Source organism: Lissotriton helveticus, chromosome 2_1 (assembly GCF_964261635.1).
Source record: "Lissotriton helveticus chromosome 2_1, aLisHel1.1, whole genome shotgun sequence".
Lineage (NCBI taxonomy): Eukaryota > Metazoa > Chordata > Amphibia > Caudata > Salamandridae > Lissotriton > Lissotriton helveticus.
Genome location: NC_136059.1, coordinates 609,501,327 through 609,525,889, shown reverse-complemented (window position 1 = coordinate 609,525,889; position 24,563 = coordinate 609,501,327). Strand labels below are relative to the sequence as shown.

The following is a 24,563-nucleotide window of genomic DNA, read 5'->3' as shown; positions in this document are numbered from 1 at the left end:
TTACCATTAGTAATATGTACGGCCCTAATGTGGATGATCCTGCCTTTTACGAGGTGTTATGGAACAAGATTTATAGACTGCAGCCGACCTCTATTATATGTGGCGGCGATTTTAATGTGGTATTGAATCCAGATCTAGACAGACACACTAACTCAGACCCAGCTGTTAAGAAGGCCGCGCAAGCTGTACAGACTGGGATGCACAACTTATCCCTCATAGATATCTGGAGATTGAGACACCCTGGGGCACGGGAGGGTACTTGCACTCTTACGCGCATCAATCTTGGTCCCGCCTGGACTATTGGCTAACCACCAGTGGCATAAACTCACTGGTTACGAGCGCTACCCATTTGCCTAGGATGCTTTCCGATCACTCCCCCTCATTATTCACTATGATCATACCTCTGTACACGCCGCCACTGTTTCAATGGCGATTGCAATCCTGAGCTCTGCAAGATCAGGTGTTTCATGAGGGAGTTAGGGACGCTATCACACAGTACTTTGAACACAACTAAGGCACGGCAGACGACCTAGGCACATTGTGGGAGGTATTCAAAGGGACGATTCGCGGGGCATGTATAGGACTCCAAGCTGGGATACTTAAGTCGCTTTGGGGGTCGATGAAGGCTCTTGAACTGGAACTCCTTGAGCTTGAGAGACAGTATGAAAGAGGGCTAGATACTGCTACGTTAGCGACCATTAGATTAAAGATCACTGAATATAACGAGTTGGCGGACCTGGAAGTGAAGCACATGGCACAGCGCTGGACGGCTAGATACTATGGAGAGGGAGGACGGCCGGGTAGAGTGCCGGTGGCAAAAATAACTGAACGCTGGGCTAAGAGCAGTAACATCAATGCAATTTGTGTGAATGGGGACAGGCATTGTGACAGTGAGGGCATTCTGGCCTCTTTTGTCAAGTATTATGAGGGTATGTACAGCAGAAGGCAAACGGTTGAGGAGACTGAGATAGCGGAATATTTAGCGGGCGTGGCTCTAGTGTGGTTGTCAAAGGGGCAGCAAGATTTTTTAATGCATCGTTGACCTTGGATGAGATACGTGATGCTGTCAATGCACTGCCTAATGGCAAAGCAATAGGCACAGATGGACTCCCAGTGGAGTTTTATAAAGAATATTTGGATATATTGGCGCCGCATGTTCAGGCTATGTTTGTGGATGCATTCGAACAGCAGAGCTTGCCCGACACACTTCGAGAAGCATTAATTGTGGCTCTCCATAAACCAGGAAAAGATCCTGAGCGATGCGAATCATACCGACCGTCATCATTAATGAATACGGATGTTAAAATCCTCGCGAAGGTCCTCGCTACTAGACTGCAATTGTTATTGCCTGTGATGGTGTTGCCAGATGAGTCTTGTTTTGTCCCTGCCCGTTCCACAGCACATAATTTAAGAACGCTATTGGCAGTAAAGCACCTTCTGAAACCCACACTACCGGCAGCGGCAGTTCTGCTGGATGCCGCGAAGGCATTTGATTCTATCTCCTGACGGTATATGCTGGCGGTGCTACACCGTATGGGGTGCCATTTATTTTTACCAATTGGATCAGGCTGTTATACACGGCACCAGTGGCACATGTCTGCATTAATGGTAGGACTTCTGATACTTTCCCGATTGGGCGCGGGATGCGGCACGTGATGCTGTCGGTGGATGAGATACGTGATGCTGTCAATGCACTGCCTAATGGCAAAGCAACAGGCACAGATGGACTCCCAGTGGAGTTTTATAAAGAATATTTGGATATATTGGCGCCGCATGTTCAGGCTATGTTTGTGGATGCATTCGAACAGCAGAGCTTGCCCGACACACTTCGAGAAGCATTAATTGTGGCTCTCCATAAACCAGGAAAAGATCCTGAGCGATGCGAATCATACCGACCGTCATCATTAATGAATACGGATGTTAAAATCTTCGGAAAGGTCCTCGCTACTAGACTGCAATTGTTATTGCCTGTGATGGTGTTGCCAGATGAGTCGGGTTTTGTCCCTGCCCGTTCCACAGCACATAATTTAAGAACGCTATTGGCAGTAAAGCACCTTCTGAAACCCACACTACCGGCAGCGGCAGTTCTGCTGGATGCCGCGAAGGCATTTGATTCTATCTCCTGACGGTATATGCTGGCGGTGCTACACCGTATGGGGGTGCCATTTATTTTTACCAAATGGATCAGGCTGTTATATACGGCGCCAGTGGCACATGTCTGCATTAATGGTAGGACTTCTGATACTTTCCTGATTGGGCGCGGGATGCGGCAAGGCTGCCCTTTATCGCCGCTCATCTTTGCGCTCATGTTGGAACCCCTGGCCTGCATCCTGTGGCAGCAGCATACACAGGCAGCGCTTCGCTTTCAGCAGCGGCCATTGGTGGTGTCAATGTACACCGACGATATGGTCCTGTATGTACGTGAGCCTGAAGCACACCTAGAGCAGCTGATACAGGAATACATTAGATTCGAATGGTATTCGGGGCTGGGTATAAATTGGGACAAGTCAGTGGTATTTGCTTTAACAGATTGTACAGAGCGGGTGCAGTTAGAATACCCAGTGATATGGAGTGATGAACCGGTCAAATACCTGGGAGTCTGGGTGCACAAAGATCCACAGACTGTTATATGCGATAACTATGGGATCGCGATAGCTCGACTCGAAGACAAAGTTGCTAGGTGGATACAGCTTCCATTGACGTTCGCAGACAGAGTGGCACTAATTAAAATGGTGGTCCTCCTGCAATTTTCATATTTGTTTGTCAAGATACCCGTTATTTTGCAGCAATTTTTTTTTAATACATTGCGTGGGATATTGATCCCTCCGGTCTGGGGGGGGGGGAAAGCTGCGCATTAAGTGGGAAGTGCTGACTCTACCTTATGAGGAAGGAGGTTTCCGTGTGACAGACATGCAATTGTTATCTGTGCGCGTAATATGCGTCATATTGGCAGAATGCACCGCCATACACGCCGCACGCAATGACACTACGGTCTTCGAGAAAGATGAGATTAACATGGTGCAATGTACTAGACACGCCTGGGGGAGCTTGGGAGACAGGCCGGGCGGTTACCGTTGTATGCGCCAGCAATGCCGCTACTACACCATGGGAAGATCTCTGTGACATGTGGAGAAGGGCGTTAAAAATTCTGCAAGCTGCAGGTAGGCGAACTATGGGGGATGTGTTCCCAGGTGGGGAATTCATTGGATTGCAGGCCTTCACAGAAGGTGGGACTGGCTCGGTTATGGCCACCTTTATATATAGTAGGCTAAGGGCCGCGATTAAAGCTTTATATCCCTGTTATCCTGCCGAACCTCCCACCCTTGCGGCACTACAACACGTTTATGTTGCACAATCTAGGGCAAAAATGATTACTTGTAAGTATAATGCCTCACAGGCTGACGAAGTGGATGGGAGTGTGGGCCCATTGACTAAATGGAACGACATATTGCCACAAGCACTGACAGAAGATGAATGGGATACATGTTGTAAGCTCACAGGGCAATTTACTGCTAATGGGAATTTGCGCCTGATTCACTACAAGCATATTCATCAAATATACTACACGCCGGCGCAACTTTTTAAATATGGGCTGAGAGATTCTATCAGTTGCAGGCGCTGTGGGGTGGACGCTGCTGATTTTCAGCATCTGGCGTGGAGTTGTGGTAAAGTGGCGGAGTTTTGGGAGAAAGTAACTGAAGCATTAACAGCTATGGTGGGAGAGTCTGTACTTTGTACCATGCCCACCTGCCTATTAGGCAATGTAATGCATCTTAAAGCGTGTAATCGCAGATTAGTGGCTTTAGCTCTATTATTGGCCAAACGCAGAGTTTCGCTCCACTGGGATGGAAGGCCGGCACCGAGATTTCCACAATGGCTGAAGGATATTGCTTTCTGCAGTGACCAACTTCTTTGTTATTGGGAAGAACTACCAAGAGCCTCTAGACTGAGGGACATCTGGGGTCTATTCACTGCATATGTATTAGCTAATTCGCCTGACTGATGATATATGTTATGCTGTTATGATGGTTATCGCTGTAATGTAAGGTGACGGATGTTCTATATCAACATGTTTCTGTAAAACTATGCTAATGTGCGGATGAATCACTATCCACTCTGGACACTGTACTCTGTAATGTGTAACTGAAGAATATGTCTGTTGCTACTGTTATATTTTGAAACTATAAATAAATATGAATTAAAAGAAAAGTATTGGATGACCAACATCATGTGGGTAAAAAGAAAAAGTTTTCCGGTAAGACAACTAAAGAATTTATTAAACAACTTTCAAAGCCTAGAAACAGTGTGCAAAGTACAAAGTATGCTTCGATCAGAAAAAAGAATATGAATAAAAGCAAAGGAAAAATTGGAAAATCGTATTCAAAAGAAACAATGTATGGTAAAATAAGGCACAATTAGTATAAAGAAATCAGAAAAAAGATTTTTTATAAAAGAGTTGTTTTTAACTTGCTAAAAGAAGTGAAATAAATAAAAAAAAAGAGCACTATTTTATAAAAAGAAGAGGCATTTTGAATCCATTGTTCAAAAGGCTTTTGAATTGAAAAGGAAATTATTCATTTTAGTTTTAAACAGAATGCGATCACTAGATAAACCAATCCATTTAATGAAGGCCAAAAGTAAGAGGAAAAGAGTAATTAACAGAAATAATTTTTGTGATTTTTTTTGGGTGTATGGAAACACAGTTCAAGTTCAAAGCCTTTCTTTAAGAAGAAAGTTATTTTCAGACCAATAATTTATTGCATGCAGTTGATACCAGTGGTCGCGCTTATGAGGTTAGAAATGGTTGTCCAATTGAGAAAGAGAAGCTGGTTCCCAGACATGCAGAAGAAGTGTTAGCTGATGAAGTTCTAGGGAGACGTCCTAAAGCCCCAGTGTACACTTGGGATTGCAGTAGTATTTGTAGTGTACAAGCATCTATTGATATTTTACGCAATTTCTTACGAGAGTATAGTAAAAAAAAGTGTTAAACGAAAGATTAAGATATTGCAAGTACTAGACCCTTGCAGAGTGAGAAAAAATACTGATTTTCAAGGTCATTTTCTGGCTTGTCTTTCTAGAAAAGTATGTCAAAGTGTTTTTCATTTCACTATGTTAGCAGTACTTCATTCTCAAATGCGGAAGTTAGTCATAAGATTGTATTACGCAAAAGTCCAGCACTAATGTTAAATGAGTTGAACAGTGCTCTTTTGCGTGGGTCAGTATCAGATGTGAAGAAGGTTTATGATGAAATTGAGTTTTGTTACTTTGGTCCTGAACAAGAGAGTGCAGAAACTGACACATTAATAATAGAAAATGTTGAAGAGAATGTGCAACATACTACTACCAAAAACTTGAAGAACAAATTACAAAGTTTAAGGTGATTTCAGGTGAAAGGCCAAATTATTCTTGCATTTGCTGTCGGCGAACTTATAATATAAAAATCAGACTAGAACTGTTGATCTGTATTTAAAAAGTAAAAGAGAAAATAATCATAAGTTGAAGGAATTTGCAACTTATTTGTTGGTAGAGAATTGTTTTGATTTGAGTTCTGACCAGTGTATTTGCAAATATTGTTATAACAAATTAGATGAGAATAAAATGCCCGCTAGAGCTGCCTATAATCTAGAATTGGTAACTATTCCTCCAGAACTGATAGATTTAAATACGTAGGAGTCTATTCTGATTCAATGTGTACACCCATTTCAAGATATTGTTCGTATGGAGCCTAAAACAGGTAAATTGCCTCCTTCAGATTTACAGAGAGGATTAAAAGGAAGAGTTGTGTATTTACCCCTAGATTTAAAGAAAAATATTGAACCTATTGGTGTAGAGAATGTAGAAAGTGAACCACTAGTTATTCAAGTTAATGGTGTTCCTTTTAAGAGTAAGAAAATCTGGCAATAATTAGGGGATGTTAGGAAAGTGCAAAAGACAACATTATATTTCATGAAGAACTATGAAAAAGTGTATGTGGAAGAAGAAGAAATACTTTTAGGAGATGATACGGAAATGTCAAGTGGTCAAATTGAAAAAGTGGATATGTCCAAAAGTGAAGAAATCTATGAACATTTTAGTGTACATCCACTTCATTCAAAAGAAGTAATAGGGAATACTATTGAATTATTCCAAATGAAAAAAGCAAAGGAAAGTCCCATGAGTGTATGGGAAAAAGTTTGGAAGCTGGTTGTTTTCCGCAATTGTTTCCAACAGGAAAAGGTGGACGATATGATGAACGATCAGTGCAGATTCCTGCATCTGAATATCGGACTAGATTGTACGCAGAAGATCCAAGATTTCGACAATGTATCCCATATATATTTCATCTTTTGTTTGAGAGTGACTTGTCTGGACTTTCATATGCAGTTAACCACATATTCAAAACAGGAGTAAATCTTAAAAATGTTTCAGCAAAGGAATTTATGGATAAAGTACATCAGAGAGATGATCATTTAGAATCTCAGCTGATTAATTTGATGGCATGTCAGCGTGGTACTAATAAGTATTGGTACCGTCGTCATGGAGAACTTAAATGTATGCTAAGGAACTTAGGAACTCCTACGTGGTTCCTTACCCTAAGCTGTGCTGTATACGTTTGGGATGATGTACTTGAATTTCTTCGAGAGGTAAATTCGAATATAAAAAATATTAAATACAAGACAGCTGGAGAACTGTGCTCTTTGGATCCTGTTAATGTACGCAGATATTTCAATCATAGATTTGAAGCTTATCTGCAATAAAAAGAATCCTCCTCTTGAAGAAGTTGGGGATTTCTTTTGGAGAAAGGAGTATCAAGCTAGAGGTGCTCCTCATATACATATGCTGATAAGGATCAAGGATGCACCTAAATTCGGAACTGATTCAGATGATACTGTTTTGTCTTTTTTTGAAGAATATGCCACATGTGCTATACCAAAAAGAACAGAAGAAGACAACTTAAGACAACAAGTCTTACGATTCCAAAGTCAACGATGTGGAAAATACTGTTGATGAAAGTACAAATCTAAGGAAAAGTTTTATCCCAAATGTCGTTTTGGATTTCCACGTCCTGTAATATCCAAAGGAAGAGTAAATAATTTTATGTCAGCTATGAGACATACCATCACTAGAAAATCTAAAAAAAATACATACAATTTGAGAAGAAGTGAAGAATCAAAATACATAATTTATTTTAACCCAGTTATTCTCTCAATGTGGAAGGCTAATATGGATATTCAGTATGTTGCGGATAATTCCATTGCAGTTGCCCGGTGTGTGACATCCTACATTACAAAATCAGAAAAGACGGAATTGAAAGAAATGTGGGAAGAAATTACTCACGAGAAGAGGATTAGTAAGACATTGTACAGTTTTAGTTTGAAGATGTTATCCCATCGAGAAATTGGAGCGCATGAATGCTCAGATCGGTTATCATCTGCAAGTTTATATTCAAAATCTAGAAGAATCATTTGGGTGACTCTAGGTCTTGCTGCAACGCGAAATTGAGTACTTAAATCTGTACAAGAAATTTAATATTTAGCAGAAAAAGATCCGGAAAGTACAGATATTGTCAAAACAAATATGTTGGATACATATTATCCAAATAGAAGTCATCATCTTGAGAACACATGTCTCTATGAAGTGCTGCAATATTAAAATTTTCAACGGAATACTACAGAAAACATCAATAAAGGAAAATATCCAGTGATTGGTTGCGAAGGATGTTTGGTGAAACAAAGGAAAGGAAGTTTGATTAATCACAGAAAACTGAGTTGTGATACTCCTGATAAAAGGGAATTTAACTATTTGGCACTTTTGCAACTGTTCAAACCGTGGTGTACGGAATTGGAATTACTTGGAGATTTTCAAAACTATGAAGATTCCTTCAATGCTTGTAAAGATACCATAGAATGTACAGTTTTTGCAAATTATCTGAAAATGTTGAACTATGAAATTGATCAAGAAGCTACTATTGCAGCTGAGATTGCTAGAGACAGTTCTTAAGGCAGTCAAAGTTCTGCTCCACTGAGTCAAGATCCACTAGGACAACCAATTCTTGAAAATGAAGTGGCAATCACCAAGAACGAAGTCGAAACAGCAAGGCATCAAGCTCAAGAAGATATTATGGACTTAGGAAATTTGGAAGAACAACTAAATGTTGAACAGAAAGAAATACATCACCAACTGAGATAACTGATTGACCATGGATTTTTTCATGAAAAGAAAGAATGCACATGCACATCATTTCAACCTATCCGTATGTATGTCAGTGGTCAAGCTGGAACAGGAAAAAGTTTCTTAATTAAAGTTTTGACCACTTATCTACAGAAAATAACTGATTCCCATTTGTCTTGTGTTGTAACTGCTCCAACTGGATTAGCAGCACACAACATTAAAGGAATTACATTGCATCGTTTAGTTGTGCTACCTGTAGAGCTTGAAAACAAATTGGAATATCATAAGCTATCTAGAGAAGCTTGTTATGAAGTTTCAAGAGTGCTAAAGAAAATGAAACTTCTAATTATTGATGAGGTAAGCATGGTCTTAAACTTAATGCTTGCTTTTGTGCATTTAAGAATGCAGCAAATTCTTAAAACAGAGTACGATGTCTTATTTAGAGGAAAACATGTCATAGTGTTTGGAGATACACAGCAACTTACTCCCGTAAAAGGACAACCAGTATTTAAAACACTTGTGCATGAATAAACCAGAAAGTCTTTGGGAAGTGTTGGAAACGTTAATATTTGGTCACATTTTGAATACAAAGAACTCATTACAAATATGCGACAGGCAAATGATGTTGATTATGGAACTATTCTTCAAGATATAAGAATTGGAGTACTGACAGAACATGGCAAACAAGCTTTGCAAATTCGACTACTTTCAAATTTGTTTCCAAATGAAAATATAGTTCCTGATAAAATATATATGAAAATTGCAGAAAATAAATCTATAATCTTCTTAATGCCAACACTGCGCGAGTGTTTTATATTCAATGAACAACTTTTGAACTTAGAAAATGAAGAAATAATAAAAATGGAGACATTGATAAAATAGAGCATGAAGGAATTTATTATTTTGAGGGAAAAATTTAAAACAAAATTGGATTCTTTAGAAAAATCGATATCTAAAACTACTGGTTTAGTAAAGAAGCTACATGCATGTGTAAACTGTCGAGTAATTTTAAGGCGCAATTTGGATGTAGAAAAAGGTTTAGTAATTGGAGCAATGGGTAAAGTTGTTGATTTTGTTAATGATCAAAATAGACATGGAATTGAATGTTTAAAAATCAAATTTGATCAAACTGAAGAAGTCAAACGAATCGGTCGTTGTTCAGTTCATTTATTGCTTGTTAAAGATTTATATGTCCGTAGAAAACAGTTTGCACTTTCTCTGGCATATGCAGTGACTATTCATAAATCTCAAGGATTAAGTGTAGACAGTGCTTTGGTGAACATTGGAAGTATCATGTTTAAGGAAGGTATGGCATATGTTGCTTTGTAACGGGGTCAGAACTTTATCTGGTTTGTTTTTGATTGATTTTGATGAGACAAAGATTACTGCAGATGCAAACTGTGTAAAAGAGAATAATAGGCTAAGAAGAGCGTATGCTCCCAATTTAGGTCAATATCCTGTGTTTGAAAAGCGTGTGGTAGGTCAAAAAAGAAGATATGAGAATATCTGTAGTGAAGTTATAGAGAAGGAAAAAAATCAAGATAATGTTGAGATTGCAAGCAAAAAGAAAAAGGACACTATTGAAGAGATTGTTAGTTATCAGTTTGAAAATAGTTCAGGTATCAACTGCTATGCTAATGAAGTGGTCAATGTTGTTTTTTTTCTAGAAAGTTTGCAACAGTAAATTATGGAGAATCGGGAAAAAAGATTTTGTTCCTTGTTGCATTGTATTTATGAAAGGTTGAGAACTGATAAAAGTAAAATGCAAAGCGTTTCTGATATTCGTAATCTTTTGGATATATGTTCTGGTTCTACACAATTCACGCAGAATATCCAACAAGATGCTCAGGAATTTCTAATGTATATGCTGGCAGTATTGGAAAATGAAGGAATAGAAATTGAAAATCTTTTTGGCCTTCGTTATAAATGGGAACATCAGTGTGAGAATTGTATGTTTACATCTAGCACTAACATAGACACTGAAAGATTTATATATTTGACATTACCAGACTGTAAATTAGTGTCTTTCAACAAATTAGTTAAAGCAGCAAATCAAAACATGGAGTGTAGCCAATGCAAATCAGAAATGTTATCAACATTATTTATACGAAGATATGGACAATATATAATTATAATGACACAACGTTGTACAGCTGATGGAAGAAAATTGGAAACTTTAATAAAAACATTTTGTAGCAAGTCAAATATCAGGAAGAACATTTGTAGCAGTAGCAATAATTTTCCATGATGGTCCTTCTACAACATCTGGACATTACACTGTCTATTTAAAATGCGATGAAGGATAGGATGGACATATTGTAATGATGCTCAATTGGTTTTTAAACAATGTTTGCCTAACAAATTACCAAATTCCTACCTAATATTTTTAAAGCCAACGTTTTAGGAACATAATTCAGCCGATTAGGAATATGTTTCAATGTATTAATACGAATACTATATGACAATTTCAGTTTAAAGGATTTCAGGAATACCATTTGGCCTAGAGGAAAGGTATAAATTTAAATTATGGACTTTTTCTTGCACATTCTAACAGCATATATTTTTAAAGAACATAATTTACAGTGTATAGAAATTAAACAAGAATTCTTTATTGAATTATTATTTGGGTTCTTTCATATTCAAGTAAGAAAATTCTCTTAGAAGGAAGCATTTTATATATGTGTGATTTGTATTAAATGGTATGTAATTGAGGATGTACTTTATAGAATGTTCAGAAATAGTCGAGTATATTAAAAATATTTTAAACGCACTTTTGTTTTTTTTTAAACAATCTTATTGATTGGTTTTTTTTGTCCACTATTATGTGATGAGTAACATTGAAATCACTGTTTGTAGTGAAATTCAATATATTCTGATAACAGCAAAAAAGACAAAGAAAATAGTTTATATAATGTTAAAATGATGTTGTGTTTTAATAAATATAATATTATATATTATAACTGTATTTTTTCTTCTCTTTCAGAGATCCTAATTCTAAAATATGACATTTTCAGAAATATCAATTATATAAAACAACCGAAAAAAATGTTTAGCATTTTTTATGTCTATTACTGTTAAGGTAAGATTAACTAAATATTAAATTGCATAATGGGCTGTTTGCACACTGGTGAAGAAAGGGGGGTGGACAGAGTAGATAAGTGTGGAAACATGCTCTGTGGGCGTTTTAAGTTTACGGGATAAAGTCGCCTTGAATCCTGAGTGTCCCTGGGGGCCAACTAACCCACCAGAAATGCGCAGAAAGTGGCAGAGAGTTGCATTGCAGAGAGGTGTAAAATGGGCCATAGCTTCCGACCACCTCTCTGCAACGCAGCTGTATGGGGTACAATAGAGAGACATGGTGGGCTAGTAGTACCCAGGGACTTTCAGGATTAAAAGAGACTAAATTCCTCAACCTAAAACACGTCACAGAGTGTGTTTGCACATGTTACATCAGGCTTCATCCCTTCCCTTCACCACTCTATAAACATGTCCTATCACTTTGCCAAAACCTAAGTACTTATACATTTATCTTGTACTCTCTTTGCAGTACTGAAATTACTCTATTTATAAGTCATATACTTAAGGATTGGCCTAGCCACTAACTCTAGTACAAGTCAATGTCTTTATATACTATGCAAGAAGCTACAAAGTATTAATATACTCTTCAAAATACTCAGTTTAGAAATCTGTAGTTTTGGAATCTCTCTGTCATAGGATCCCATGTGACCTGAAAAAAAAGATTTGATTGGTTCAACATTTCCCATTGTACCTATTGAAGGAGCGCAACCATTTCAATCATTCTTCTTTGAGCATCTTTGGAGAGATAATTCTGTGCTTACCTCCTGTCACTCTCATGCAATTTTTCAATGAATCAACAAGCAATATGTTCTTATTGTAACAGTCTGCCTATACCTAAGCACTTATGGGGCAAATTTAGAAGCATTCTGTGCCAACAATATGTTACTTTTTGTAACATAGTGATGGCACAAGACACTCTTTCCTATTTACAAGGAGAGGAAAAGGCCCTCTGTTTAGCTTGTCTTCTCCATGTAAATACGACCTCATCATACACACCACTTTGCGTTGAAGGGGCTTTCTATAGGTGTGGGTGTTTGCACACAACACTCACAGAACAAGACACATCTCCAGATTTAGCAGAAATCATAAATCTGGACATGTGTGTGAATGCTGCACCATCCTCGAGTACGATGAGGAGGTTTTGAGCGTAGTCCGTGGGGGTGGTGGGGCTGCGAGGGTGATGGGCCACCAGATGTTGTCCAATGGAGAGGGGGAGGGTCTGTGGACAAGGACCTCTGTCTTCTCCGAGTTGAGCTTCAGGCAGCTGCTGCTCATCCAGGATGCAACCTCCTTCATTCCTTCCTTGAAGTTGAGTCTGGTGGTGAGGGCGTCCATGGAGAAGGAGAGGATGAGCTGGGTGTCATTGGCGTGGATATAATGCTGAGTCCGTGCTGTCTGACGATGGCGGCGAGGGGGTCCATGTAGATGTTGAAGGGCATGATCCTGAGCGATGATCCTTGGAGTACTCTGTACTTGAGCTCTCTAGGTTCGGAGAGGAAGGGTGGAAGTCTGATTCTTTGGATTCTGCCGGTGAGGAAGGAGCAGAGCCAGTTGAGGGTGGTTCCCTGTATGCCAGCGTCGTGGAGTCTGGCGGTAAGTGTGTGGTGAGAGTCGGTGTCGAAGGCTGCAGTGAGATCGAGAAGGATCAGGGATGCAGTGTGTCCTTGGTCGAGGAGGATGCAGATGTCGTCTGTGGAGGCGGGTTGAGTGGTGTCAGTACTGTGGTTGCTGCAGAATCCAGATTAGGAGGGGTCGAGGATTGAATTTTCTTCGATGAATTTCGTTAGTTGGATGTTGACAGTCTTCTCTATGACTTTGGCCGCGAAGGGGAGGAGGGAGATGGGACAGTAGTTCCTGAGGTCCGTGGGATATGCTGAGGACTTCTTGAGTAGGGGTCTGACTTCTGCACGTCCAGTTGTCGGGAAAGATGCCGGTTTCGAAGGTGGCATTAGTGGTGCGTCGTAGTTCCGGTGCGATGGCGGCGGCGGCTCTGTGGAAGATGTGCAGGGGGCAGGGATCCATGGGGGCTCCTGAGTGGATGCCTTTCATGGTTGATGTGGTGTCTTCGGTGGTGAGTGGGGTCCAGGAGGAGATGATGGGCTGGCTGGCGTTGCTGGATGAGGGAGTGGTTTCGGAGTGAGATGTCTGGTCGTTGAAGTTGTCATAGAGGTCCTTGATTTTCAGATGGAGGTATGACCTATGCTGATTGCGCTCTCCTATTCCGACCGTGTGCTGCTCCCCGCTTTGGACTTGACAATGCACCCCCATGAATCCTGCAACACCCCCTCTTGGACTCTGTGCTGCACTGCTTCTTGAACCCTGTGATGCTCCCCTTTCTTGGACTCTGCACGATCCACCATCTTTCACAGCTCCCATGTGTTCCCCTCCTACGACTGCTTGATATGGGCAGTCACTTTGACTTTTGTATTGCAGATACATTCATCACACTTTGCCAACTTAAAACACGGTTACTACGAGCAGCACCAATGTAAGCTTCTGTAACACAACAACACAGTTACAGGACTGGTGGTAGCATTGTATTCTTGAACACACACATGCCTGTACACACCCACGAGGTCAAGTCATCCGAACACATCCCCATGTTCTTACCTTTGGCTGATGTTCTATCCGGTATGGTGTCTGCTGGAACTGGCGTATCTCACGGATAATATGTGATATCTACAGAACAAATACACAGAAAACATATTATGGACAAAGGTTTTCTTACAGTCCTGTATTAACTTGAACACATTGCCATGCAACTCATTTTCCAGTATTTAGTCTCAGGTTAATGTCAGTGGAAATCATGACAATATATGAAAACATCTTGTACAATAAAAAAAACAAATCTTTGTATGATTTTGTATGTATGGTTTCAAAATAAATTACTTATTTTCTATTAGATCTACAATATGCTTTGGAATTCCTGTGCTCTTTTACTATTTCATTAAACCACAAGATGAAAAATATCAACTAATGGTAGTGCTGTCCACTACATATACCTTTTATCCATTCCTGATGATATAGTGTCATTTAAGAAGAAATTAACCGCATCTTGTCATCTGCCAGTGTGGAGCTCTGGGCACAAAACACATTTTCTTTGAAAAATGCAATTTTCAAATGGAGATAGTTATAGGTCAGAGCAGAACGCAGAACCTTGGTATATGCACAGTAAATGAACAAGTTACTTACCTTCGGTAACGATATGTCTGTAAGCAACATTAGTAGTGATAGATTCCTTACCTTAGCATTACCCCCAGGCGTCAGAATGGATCCGGAAAGTTTTCATCAGCAGTACCCCTTCGCGTCCATTGTTGGCGTTGTGGTCGCCGAGATGACGTCGCAGTAGCTACTCAGACGCCGCCCTTGCGTGGTGATGTCAGTTCTGTAAACGACTTTCCGCTCCAGAAACGCAGAGCCATGCAACATACTGACCACTGGTGCCTTGCAACCAAGCCCCTGAAAGAGATGACCTTAACCCTAGAAATCAGTTTGTAGAACGGGGAGGATGGGTGGGGCGGTAAGGACTCTATCACCACTACTATTTCTTACATATATTCATATATTGTTACCGAAGGTAAGTAACTTGTTCATCTGAGGGAAACACATAGTGATAGATTCCTTACCTTAGAATAGATACCCCAGCAATACCAACACCGGTGGTGGGTCTGTGAACCAAGATCACACCAGGAAGTCTCGGAGAACAGAACGGCCAAAGAAGCCGTCTCTCCGGACTTGGCTGTCCAGGAAGTAGAGCTTAGTAAAAGTATGCAACGAGGCCCACCTAGCTGCCTGATAGATGCCTTGTAAGGGAACACCATGTCCCAACGCCGTAGTTCCAGCCGCCGCCTGGTGGAATGGGCATGCAGCCCCACGGGAGGCTGCTTTTTAGCCAGAGAATAACAAGCTTTAATACACAAGACGACCCATCGGGACATAGTCCACTTGTATATGGCCCGACATTTCTTGGCGACAACGAAGCCAACAAAGAGCTGGTCATCTACCCGGAACTGTTGTGTGCGGTTCAGGTAAAATGAGAGCACACGTTTTGGGTTCAGACGGTGGAGGCTCTCTTCCTCTCTGGAAGGATGCGGAGGCGGAAAGGAGGCGGGCAAAGTGATGATCTGCCCTATGTGAAAGGCAGTGACAACCTTTGGCAGAAAGGATGGACGTGTTCTGAGCACAACCTTGTCCGGATGGACAGAAAGAAAAGGAGGTTTACAAGGAAGAGCCTGGAGCTCACTCACTCTCCTGGCAGAGATGATGGCAACCAGGAAAGCAGTCTTCAGAGTCAGCAGACGAAAAGGACAGTTGTGAAGAGGCTCAAAGGGAGCGCGCATTAAATATGTAAGAACCAGATTCATGTCCCACTGTGGCATTACGAAATGAATAGGAGGGAAAAGATGAGTAATCCCTTTGAGAAATCTATTTACAGCAGGGTACTTGAAAAGAGAGGGATGATCAGGGAGCCCGAGAAAAGCCTAAATAGCAGAAAGATAGCCCTTGATAGTGCCCTGAGCAGAGCCCTGCTGGGCTAAGGAAAGAAGGAACAGAAGAACTTCTGAAATAGGGGTAGGAAGGGGATCCACAGCCTTTGCCGTGCACCATGCCACAAATTGTTTCCACCTTCAGGCGTATATCAACTTAGTGGAGGGATGCCTGGCTGCCAGAATGACATCACAGACTTCGGAAGGCAAGCCAAAAGGAATCTACTGCCTCCGCTCAATCACCACGCAAATAGGTGGAGACTGGACAGGTTCGGGTGGAGGACCGTTCCCTGCTTCTGCTACAGAAGACCTTCCCAAAAAAGGCAGTCAGATCAGGGGATCGATGGTCATACTGAGTAGCTCGGGATACCAAACTCTTCTAGCCCAGTCCGGCGCCACCAGAATGACTTGGGCCCAATTTTGCCTGATCTTCTTCAGCACTCTGGGCAGAAGTGGTATAGGGGAAAAGGCGTACAACAGACCCCAACTCCACTCGCGACAAAAAAAGCGTCGCCTAGCGAGTGCCGCCTTGGAAATTCCAAAGCGCAGAATTGCTGACATTGCGCGTTCTCTTCGGTGGCGAATAGATCTAACCAAGGCTCTCCCCACTGTCAAAAGAAACTTTGCACCACGTCTGAGTGAAGACGCCTTTCATGATCCATCCTGCACCTGCGGCTGAGTTCGTCCGCCCTGGCATTCAGTGAACCTGCCAGGTGTTGAACCACCAGGGAAATGCCCTGCTGTTCCAGCCATGTCCAGAGGCGCAGAGCCTCCTGACATAGGGTCCACGACCCCACCCCACCCTGTTTGTTGCAGTACCACATGGCGGTGGTGTTGTCTGTGAACATCTACACCACTTTCCCTTTGACAGAGGGAAGGAATGCCTTCAGTGCAAGGCGCCTGAAGCTCCGGAAAGTTGATATGGAGCCTGGACTCCGCCAGAGACCAGAGGCCTCTGATATCCGCCTCTCCCATGTGGCCCCCCATCCAGGAGGGACGCGTCCATCACCACTGTATGTTCCGGTTGGGGAAGGGAGAGGGATCTGCCCTGGACCCAATGTCGGTTCATGGGCCACCACTGCAGCTGCTGTGCAGTGCCCTCGAGATATGGACGTAATCGGACAGGTTCCCCATATGCTGTGCCCACTGGAACTTCAGGTCCCACTGCAGAGCCCGCATATGCCATCTGACATGAGTAACCAGCAGGATGCAGGAGGCCGTGAGGCCCAGCAGCCTCATGGTCATCCGTACCGAAACCCAGAATAGAGGGCGAAAGATCGAAATCATAGCCTGAATATCCTGGACTTGGCGTTCGGGAGGATAGGCCCGAAACTGCGTCGTATCCAGAACCACTCCGATGAAGAGGAGCTTCTGAGAGTTAATCAGGTGCGACTTAGGCACATTGATTAAGAACCCCAGCAAATGCAGGAGGTCGGCCATAGTCTGGAGGTGGGAGATGACTAGCTGGGGCGATCCCACCTTCAACAGCTAGTCGTCGACATAGGGGAAGACTGGAACCCCTGATCTGTGCAGATGAGCTGCAACCACCGCCATCACTTTCGTGAACACCCGAGGGGCGCTGGTAAGGCCAAAGGGGAGCATGGTAAACTGAAAATGCTTGTGGCCTACAGTGATCCGCAGGTAATGCCGGTGGGCCGGCAGAACGGGAATGTGGATATGCGTGTCCTGCAAGTCCAACGCTACCAGCCAGTCTCCAGGGTCGAAACTGAGCCAGAGTTAGCATCACGGCTTCTCCTTCCAGAGGAAGTGATTGACGTCCCTGAGGTCCAAGATAGGACGCAGGCCCTTGTCTTTCTTGGGCACCAGAAAGTAGTGGGAATAACAATCACATCCTACTTCTGGTGCAGGGACGCGCTCAATGGCCCCCTTAGCCAAGAGGGCCACAACTTCCTGTTGAAGAAGTGCTAAATGATCCCCCGACATGCAGTGGTACTGGGGTGGCATGGCTGGAGGGGTAGCCTCGAAGGGGAGGGAGTAGCCCTTTCGGACTATTTGGGAAAACCCACCTGTCCGAAGTGATGGTGCACCAGTGGGGGAGGTGATGGCGAATCCTGCCGCCCACTGGCATTAAATGGGCCTGAAAGACCGGACTAGGAAGGTTTTAGAGCAGTGGTGGCCGGGGTGGAAGTGGACTGACCTGCCCGCTGGCCCCCTGTCCCGCCTCTGGTGGTCCCACATCAGCGGTCACATTGTGACTGCTGCTGCTGCTGCCTTTGGCTCTGAAGCGAATGTCCGTGGCCACGAAAGGAGCGAAAAGCAGAAGGCGGAGGAGGGCGAGTGGCTGAAAGGTCCAAGGACTTGGCCTTAGCCCGCGAGTCCTTAAAACGCTGCAACGCACTATCTGACTTGTTGCCAAAAAGGCAAATGCCATCAAATGGTCCTGTCCATCAGGGTGTTCTGGACATCCCTTGAGAAGCCAGTAGTCCTTAGCCAGGTGTGGTGGCGGAGCACCACTGTCATGGAAATTGCTCTGCCCAGCGAGTCGGCGGTGTCAAGGCCACATCGTATTGTGAACTTGCCTGCATCTCTCCCCTCAGCAATAGCCTGAGAGAGCACTGTCCGCGCCGCCTCTGGACACTGAGGCAACACCTGCACCACCTTATCCCACACAGAGTAGTTATAACGGCCCAAGAGGCATGCAGTGTTCACAGCCCGCAGCCCTGAACTGGCGGAAGAAAAATTCTTATTCCCAAATTGTTCCAGTCTCCTGGATTCCCTGTCCGGGGTGGATGTATGACGTTACAACGCATGCTTTTACATCGCATGCCTTTACAACGTGGTTTTTACATCGCATACCATTACAACGCATAGCGCTTTTGGGTGTTGGATAGTGAATAGTTTAATTTACTATTCCAACTCCAGTCCCCGTGGACACTAAGGAAGGTTATTGGATAGTAAATTAACCTATTCCCTATCCTAGAGCGCCCCCCAGCGCAATGTGTTGTAATGGTTTGCGTTGTAATGACCGCGTTGTAATGGTAGTGCGTTGTAAAAGTTTCGTTGTAAGTGATGTTTCCTGTCCGGGGTGCTGTAGGAAATGCGCTCTGAGATGTTAAGGCTTGGACAACCAAGCTCTCAGGGGTGAGGTGTTGGGAGAGGAAAACAGGGTCGCCCGGGGCCCAGCAATGGCGTCGGGCCACGTTCTATCCACAGAAGCCCCTGTGTTGGGCCTGGACCAGGTGCCCAAAAGAACATCAGAAAGTGCCTCATTAAAGGGCAGCAGTTGCTCCGCAGAGGTAGCCGCCAGCTGATGTTAGTTCTGACAGCCACTGTAGGTAGTTGCAGGTGGAGGGCCTCCACCACCCTACGCAACACCACGGCATAACTTGCACTCTCCTTCGTAGCCACTGTAGGAGGAGTGAGCTTGCCAAGGTCAGGAGAGGTGTCCAGACCACTGACGTCACCCAGTTTCTCTGCCCAGTCCGGGTCATACTCACACTGAGCTGTGAGAGGGTCCTCAGACCCCTCCAGTCCTCCCCTTCCTCCGAAGTCTGATGTACAGGCCAAAAATAAGGAGGCTGAACATAGGGGTAGAAAGGCCCCATCGGAGTCAGAATCGGCGTCGAGCGACGCCCTTCCGGCTCCGTGTCCATGTCAGGGCTGAAACTGGGGGCGACGTCGTCCGATGCCACTGGCGATGTCGGAGGTGGTGCCGGTGGGGTCAACGTCGGTGGAGGTGTAACGAGGTCCATCGGCCTCGACCGGGATCCATGCCTGGATCCTTGGGGGCACTGTGGCACTGGGGCTGGAGCCAACAGCGATTCCGGAACCGGAGCCACCAACAGTGAAGGGCGAGGACCCCCAGTTGGGCCGCGGGGTCTAAAGGTGCATTGGCAGGGCCTGACGGCCCAAAAAGGCAGGACATGGCTGACAGAAATTCCTGCAGCTGGGCCGGCATCGCCGACGGACCCGGGAAGGGTGGTAGGCCGACAGCGACACTGTAGGCTCAGCCGGAGCTGCTGGAGAGGCGCCACCCACACCCTTAGCAGCGTCACGCGACGGGCGAGGGGAAGTCGTCGATCGATGTCGCTTCTTCGACTTCTTGTGCTTCATCTTACCTGACCCAGAGTGCGAAGACTTTGATCCTGACGATCGATGGTGATGGCTCCGCCACCAGTCCCTCGACCTCCCACGGGACTGGGATCTTGAGCGGTGCGGAGCTGACTGATGGACCTCCAGCAACTTTCGGAACCGCTCCTGCAAAGTCTTCGCCGCCATGGCCCAACATTCAGGGCACGACTTGGGGTCGTGGTCGTGTCCATGGCAGTAGAGACACAAGCGGTGCGGGTCCGCCCCCGCCATCATCCGATTACAGTCCCCGCATGACTTGAAACTGGGCATCCCTACAACACCAGGAGTCGATCGACTCGAAAAAAACAGAGACAAAAAACCTAAAAGAACTCAGTCAAAAAATTACTGTGGGTACCTTTCTCTCTGGACCTGCGATTGCTGGCACGGAAATAGAAAGAACTGACGCGAGGGCGGCGTCTAAGTAGCGACCACGATGCCAACGATGGGCGCTCAGCCACCTTCTGTCGTGCAGGGGTACTGCTGACGAAAACTTTCCGGATCCAATTTTGTGGCCAATGTGGCCAAGTATCTGTCACAGTTCATTCAAAAATCATCTAACTTCCAGTTGCTTGGAGACTTAAACTTCCTTTTAGAGAAACAGGATATTAAATACGCCGAAACTTACTAAGGTGCTTCAGGTTTTAGGTCAGCCTATTGATCAGGCAGGACATATTTTGGACTCTCTTTTCTCCTCATTGGATTCCTGTTTGGTCCGACCGCATACCAGTTACTTAGTTTGTTCGTTTTCTAGTTCCATTTAGTAGTAGGATTTCTCCAGTACCAGAAGTTCCTGCTCAGATAAAATCCAGAATGTTTGGCCGGACCATGGCACAGGGTCACGGAAGAAAAAATTGTAATCTTCCTTACAGGCTACCATTCGTATTGCATCATCATCCTTATCGGATGACATATCTGCGTTTAATGACTGGTTACCTACCCTCATGGACACAGTAGCTCAGCTTCAGATTAAAAAATCTTTCAAAGCGAAACCCTTAGCTGATATTCTGAAGAGATGAGAACTGCAAAACTGCACTGAAAGACTCTAGAACATCAGCAGTGAAAGGAGTATAAAGAGTAGGCTAAAGGGTTATATATAAGTCCCATTAAGCCATCTGCACCATGTAGCCATGTCTCCAATACATTTTCACGTAGCCCGGAGATCACCGTCCGCACTCCGACTGTCGACTCAGGCCTGTACTGTGGACCCACTCACCTTGCGGCCATATCAGTGGGCTCCAATCTTCAGGGTGCAGGCTGGGCCTCTCATACCCCGGCTCCTGGTCCCTACATTGGCAAGAACATCAGCAGCCCTGTCATTCTCTCCTTTAACCCATACCGCCACCACACAGGAGCTGAGCTGGCAACACCATGCTTAGGTTTGGCTCCCAGCGCGGCTCCAAAGTTTCTCTTTGTTGCCTCACCCAAGAGGGTCGGGCACAGTCTACTGCACAGGCAGTATCCAGGCTTCACAAAGCATCAATCCACTCCCTGAGTCCTCTTGAGGGTTACTGAAGCTGCCATGTCCTTCTCCTACACAGGATTTCCACTCTAGTGTGCCATTTTGCTTTGATGCCTAGCCAAGCCCTGTACGTCAACTACTTTTGAGTGGATGAAACACAGCTTTTTAAAACTCAATGCAGATAAAACTGAGATACTTTCCTTTGGAGCCAATGGTCCTAGCTGGTTTTCCAAATGGCTGCCAGAACAACTGGGATCATTATCTGCCCCTGCTCTTTGCGCCAGCAATTTAGGCATGCGTGTAAATTAATTTTCATCTTTCATTCTCAGCACAAATTACTGAGGTAGCATTTAAGTGCTTTGCCTTGGTTAAGGCCATCCGCAAAAACCTCCCACAGTTTTCTATCTCTGCCCATAGGAATATGGTCCATGCTTCTCGCCTGGACTAAGCAAAAGCTTCCTGTATAGTTCTATCCGCTTATCATTTTGACAGGCTATAAATAGTACAGAGTGCAGCCACTCGAGTTATTCTCAATCTTTCTCGGAGGAATTAAGTCAAATCTTTACTCCTCATGCTTCACTGGCTACCTATTTGGCAAAGGTGTGCTTTTAAGGCACCCTATTTGGCTTTTAAACCCTTAAGGGTACTGGACCAGTTTGTTTGTTCACAAAGATCTGTTTGTATCTATCCTCACACACTCTTCACTCTTTTGGAAACAAATTTCTGTAGGTCCACAGCTTTAGGTGCTATCATGCTGGATGTCGCACTTTATTTTAGCACACCACCAAACTGCTGAATTCCCTGCAAGCTACCCTGAGGCTTGTTTCTGTTTACCGTTCATTTACAAAAGCTTTTGAGAAACATGGCTGTTTCAGCAGTTGCAATGAGCTGACTTGCTTATTAATTGACAGCACCGGAACATCCTGTTTTGGGGTAACAGCGGGCTTCAGAAGTATCTATCATTGATTCAGAGTAGATACTGTAAATATAATCAATGCCTCCACTTCTAAAGGGTGCATTCCAAAATCACTGAAACGTGCCCTCATTGTTTGTTCCTGTAGAAACCACCAGGGTGGATCCAGAACATCTGGCCAACTACTGACCAAACTCCAATCAGCTATATTGCAGCAAAATCTTGGAAAGTGAAGCAACAAAATATTTGTAAGAGATGTTACACTGCACAACGTCCTTTGATACCCTTAAACTGTGCTGAGGGGCACAGGTGACCAAAAGACCAACTCGCTGTGTTAGGCCAAAATGTAATGTGTATTTAAATTCTGGATTGTCACATTTGTAGGAGTGTGATGGTAAGTTGTGTTGGTCCTGTCATTGGCAGTACTGGGAGGGGCAATGGGTGGTGCAAGCTCCAGTGGCCTCTTGACAAGCGCCCTGGAGCTTATATTTTATTTTACAAATTAAGCACTGGTGAAGATACTGACTCGATAATCCAGATGCCTTAAAAGAACCTCATAAATATATGCAATGTGTGTCTTGGTTAGATGCACAAAGTCCGCCGAATGGACATACATTTCTTCTGGACTGACTGAAACTTTCTCGGGCTATTCAAACCCTAACAAGTCCATGTGATGATGTGCAGATCACTGAACTAATAAATATTTTAAACATCATTGCTCTTATATACCATGCAGTAATCAGCCAGAAATATTCAACAACCTACTCACTTTCTCCTTTTTCCAGTGAACCACCAGTCCCCAAGACCCATTCACTCCACTTACATTCACCTGAAAAAAATCTTCCTTGATGTAGCTGTCCGCAAGATGGAGCGCAGTATTACTCCTATCCCTTATCTGAGTCTGCCCCTCCCATAAAGCCCCAGTCAAATTACCTAGATCCTTAAGGAGCTATTTTGCAACAAATCATGAATAAAATCTAGACTAAGTATGAAGGAATACAGAAAATACACAAAATAGAAAGGCGTGAGAGGAACAACTAAATGGTCGTATGCCAACTCTACGTTGACCACAAAGGATCAACTTTAATGGTTGCATTACAATTTAAACCTTGGACCTTTCAACAAGGAATAAGTAGTCGAGGGTTGGACTGACCTGTAGGGCAGTCAGGCAGTGCCCGATGGGCTGGTCTGACAGATCAGTGGTTGCGTTGGTTTTTAAACTATATGCTTTGCTAATTCATTTTGGTGCCCAAGCCTATTTTTTTCTGACCCTGCAAGTAGTACCCTTTATGTGCCAAAATCACAAGAAATCCACTTTTCAAGATTCTCAACTCTACATATTCTTAACAAAAATCAGGGGTGCATGTAGTAGGCAGAAGACTGTTTATCTGTTTAATACGACAGCTGCTGCTTCATGGTGGCATGGCAGGAAAACAAGCACGCTTCACCTTATGTGCACCTATGCAGGTGAACTTGATCATAAATCATTTTGGCAAATTGAGTCCATGGCTGTTGGTTAGCATGGTTCAGCAGTTGGAAGGCAAAATGATGAGCAAACTGTATCCGAAAATCAAAATTTAATTCCAACAAGTCGGAGAGGGTAAACTGAAAAAGCTGTACTATAAATTGACTATTTTTATACCACAAAATAGGAATAAATGGCAGTGGTGTGTTCTCGTGGCTCGCATCATGAGAAGAGAGAGCACCATGTCTTTCATTCACACACCCATAGTGTGCTCTGCCTAGCCAGTGTCAACAGCTCCATGACCGCTCTACAGGGCATGCCATGAGGATTGTGAAGCTAGAAGAGCTTGGAAATATGGAGATATCAAACTTAGGGTCTTCTGTCTTCGTCTGCCATTTAGGGGAAACACAATTCCCCTAAAAGAGTAGGAGTGACTACCCTTCTCTCTATGTCTATTCAAAATAGATGATTGTCTTTGAAGTGTTTGCTGCCTGAAGTACCAAATCCAATATGGTGCTAACTTTTTCCTCTGATATCACTTGCTGCCTAAATCCAATATAATGAAGCTTGGACCACAGAAGGAAGCATTGAAACATATTGCATTAGCCCTTTAGTTACCCTTTTTCTCTGATTTTGGCTCCTTTGTTCTGCAACAGGCTTTCTTTAGGATTCTTTCTTCTTGAAGACCTCAAATTCGGCTCTTTCTAAACCTTAATACCAAGGTGATTTTGAGGCCTTGCTTTTCAACTTCTTAGCAGTCATCAACTACAGTCAAGAGTTAACAATATTACAAAGGGGTTTTTTCCTGCTCTTTTAAGAATTTTCCTTCTAACTAAGACCTTCTTACGGAAACCTTTTACACTTTACACTTTTCACACACATACTACAGTCCTGGGTGGCATCTTGCTTACAGAAAGG

At 43.7% G+C, this 24,563-nt stretch overlaps 1 protein-coding gene across 2 annotated transcripts in view; it reads right to left on the bottom strand.

Moving 5' to 3' along the window:
• Window positions 1–24,563, bottom strand: part of RASGRF2 (Ras protein specific guanine nucleotide releasing factor 2) — a 1,720,695-nt gene that overhangs the window by 14,849 nt on the left and 1,681,283 nt on the right. For both annotated transcript variants that reach the window (XM_078675315.1, XM_078675317.1), the window contains exon 26: window positions 13,840–13,908. In XM_078675315.1, coding sequence (XP_078531441.1) covers window positions 13,840–13,908 — 69 coding nt within the window. The remainder of the gene's footprint in view (window positions 1–13,839; window positions 13,909–24,563) is intronic.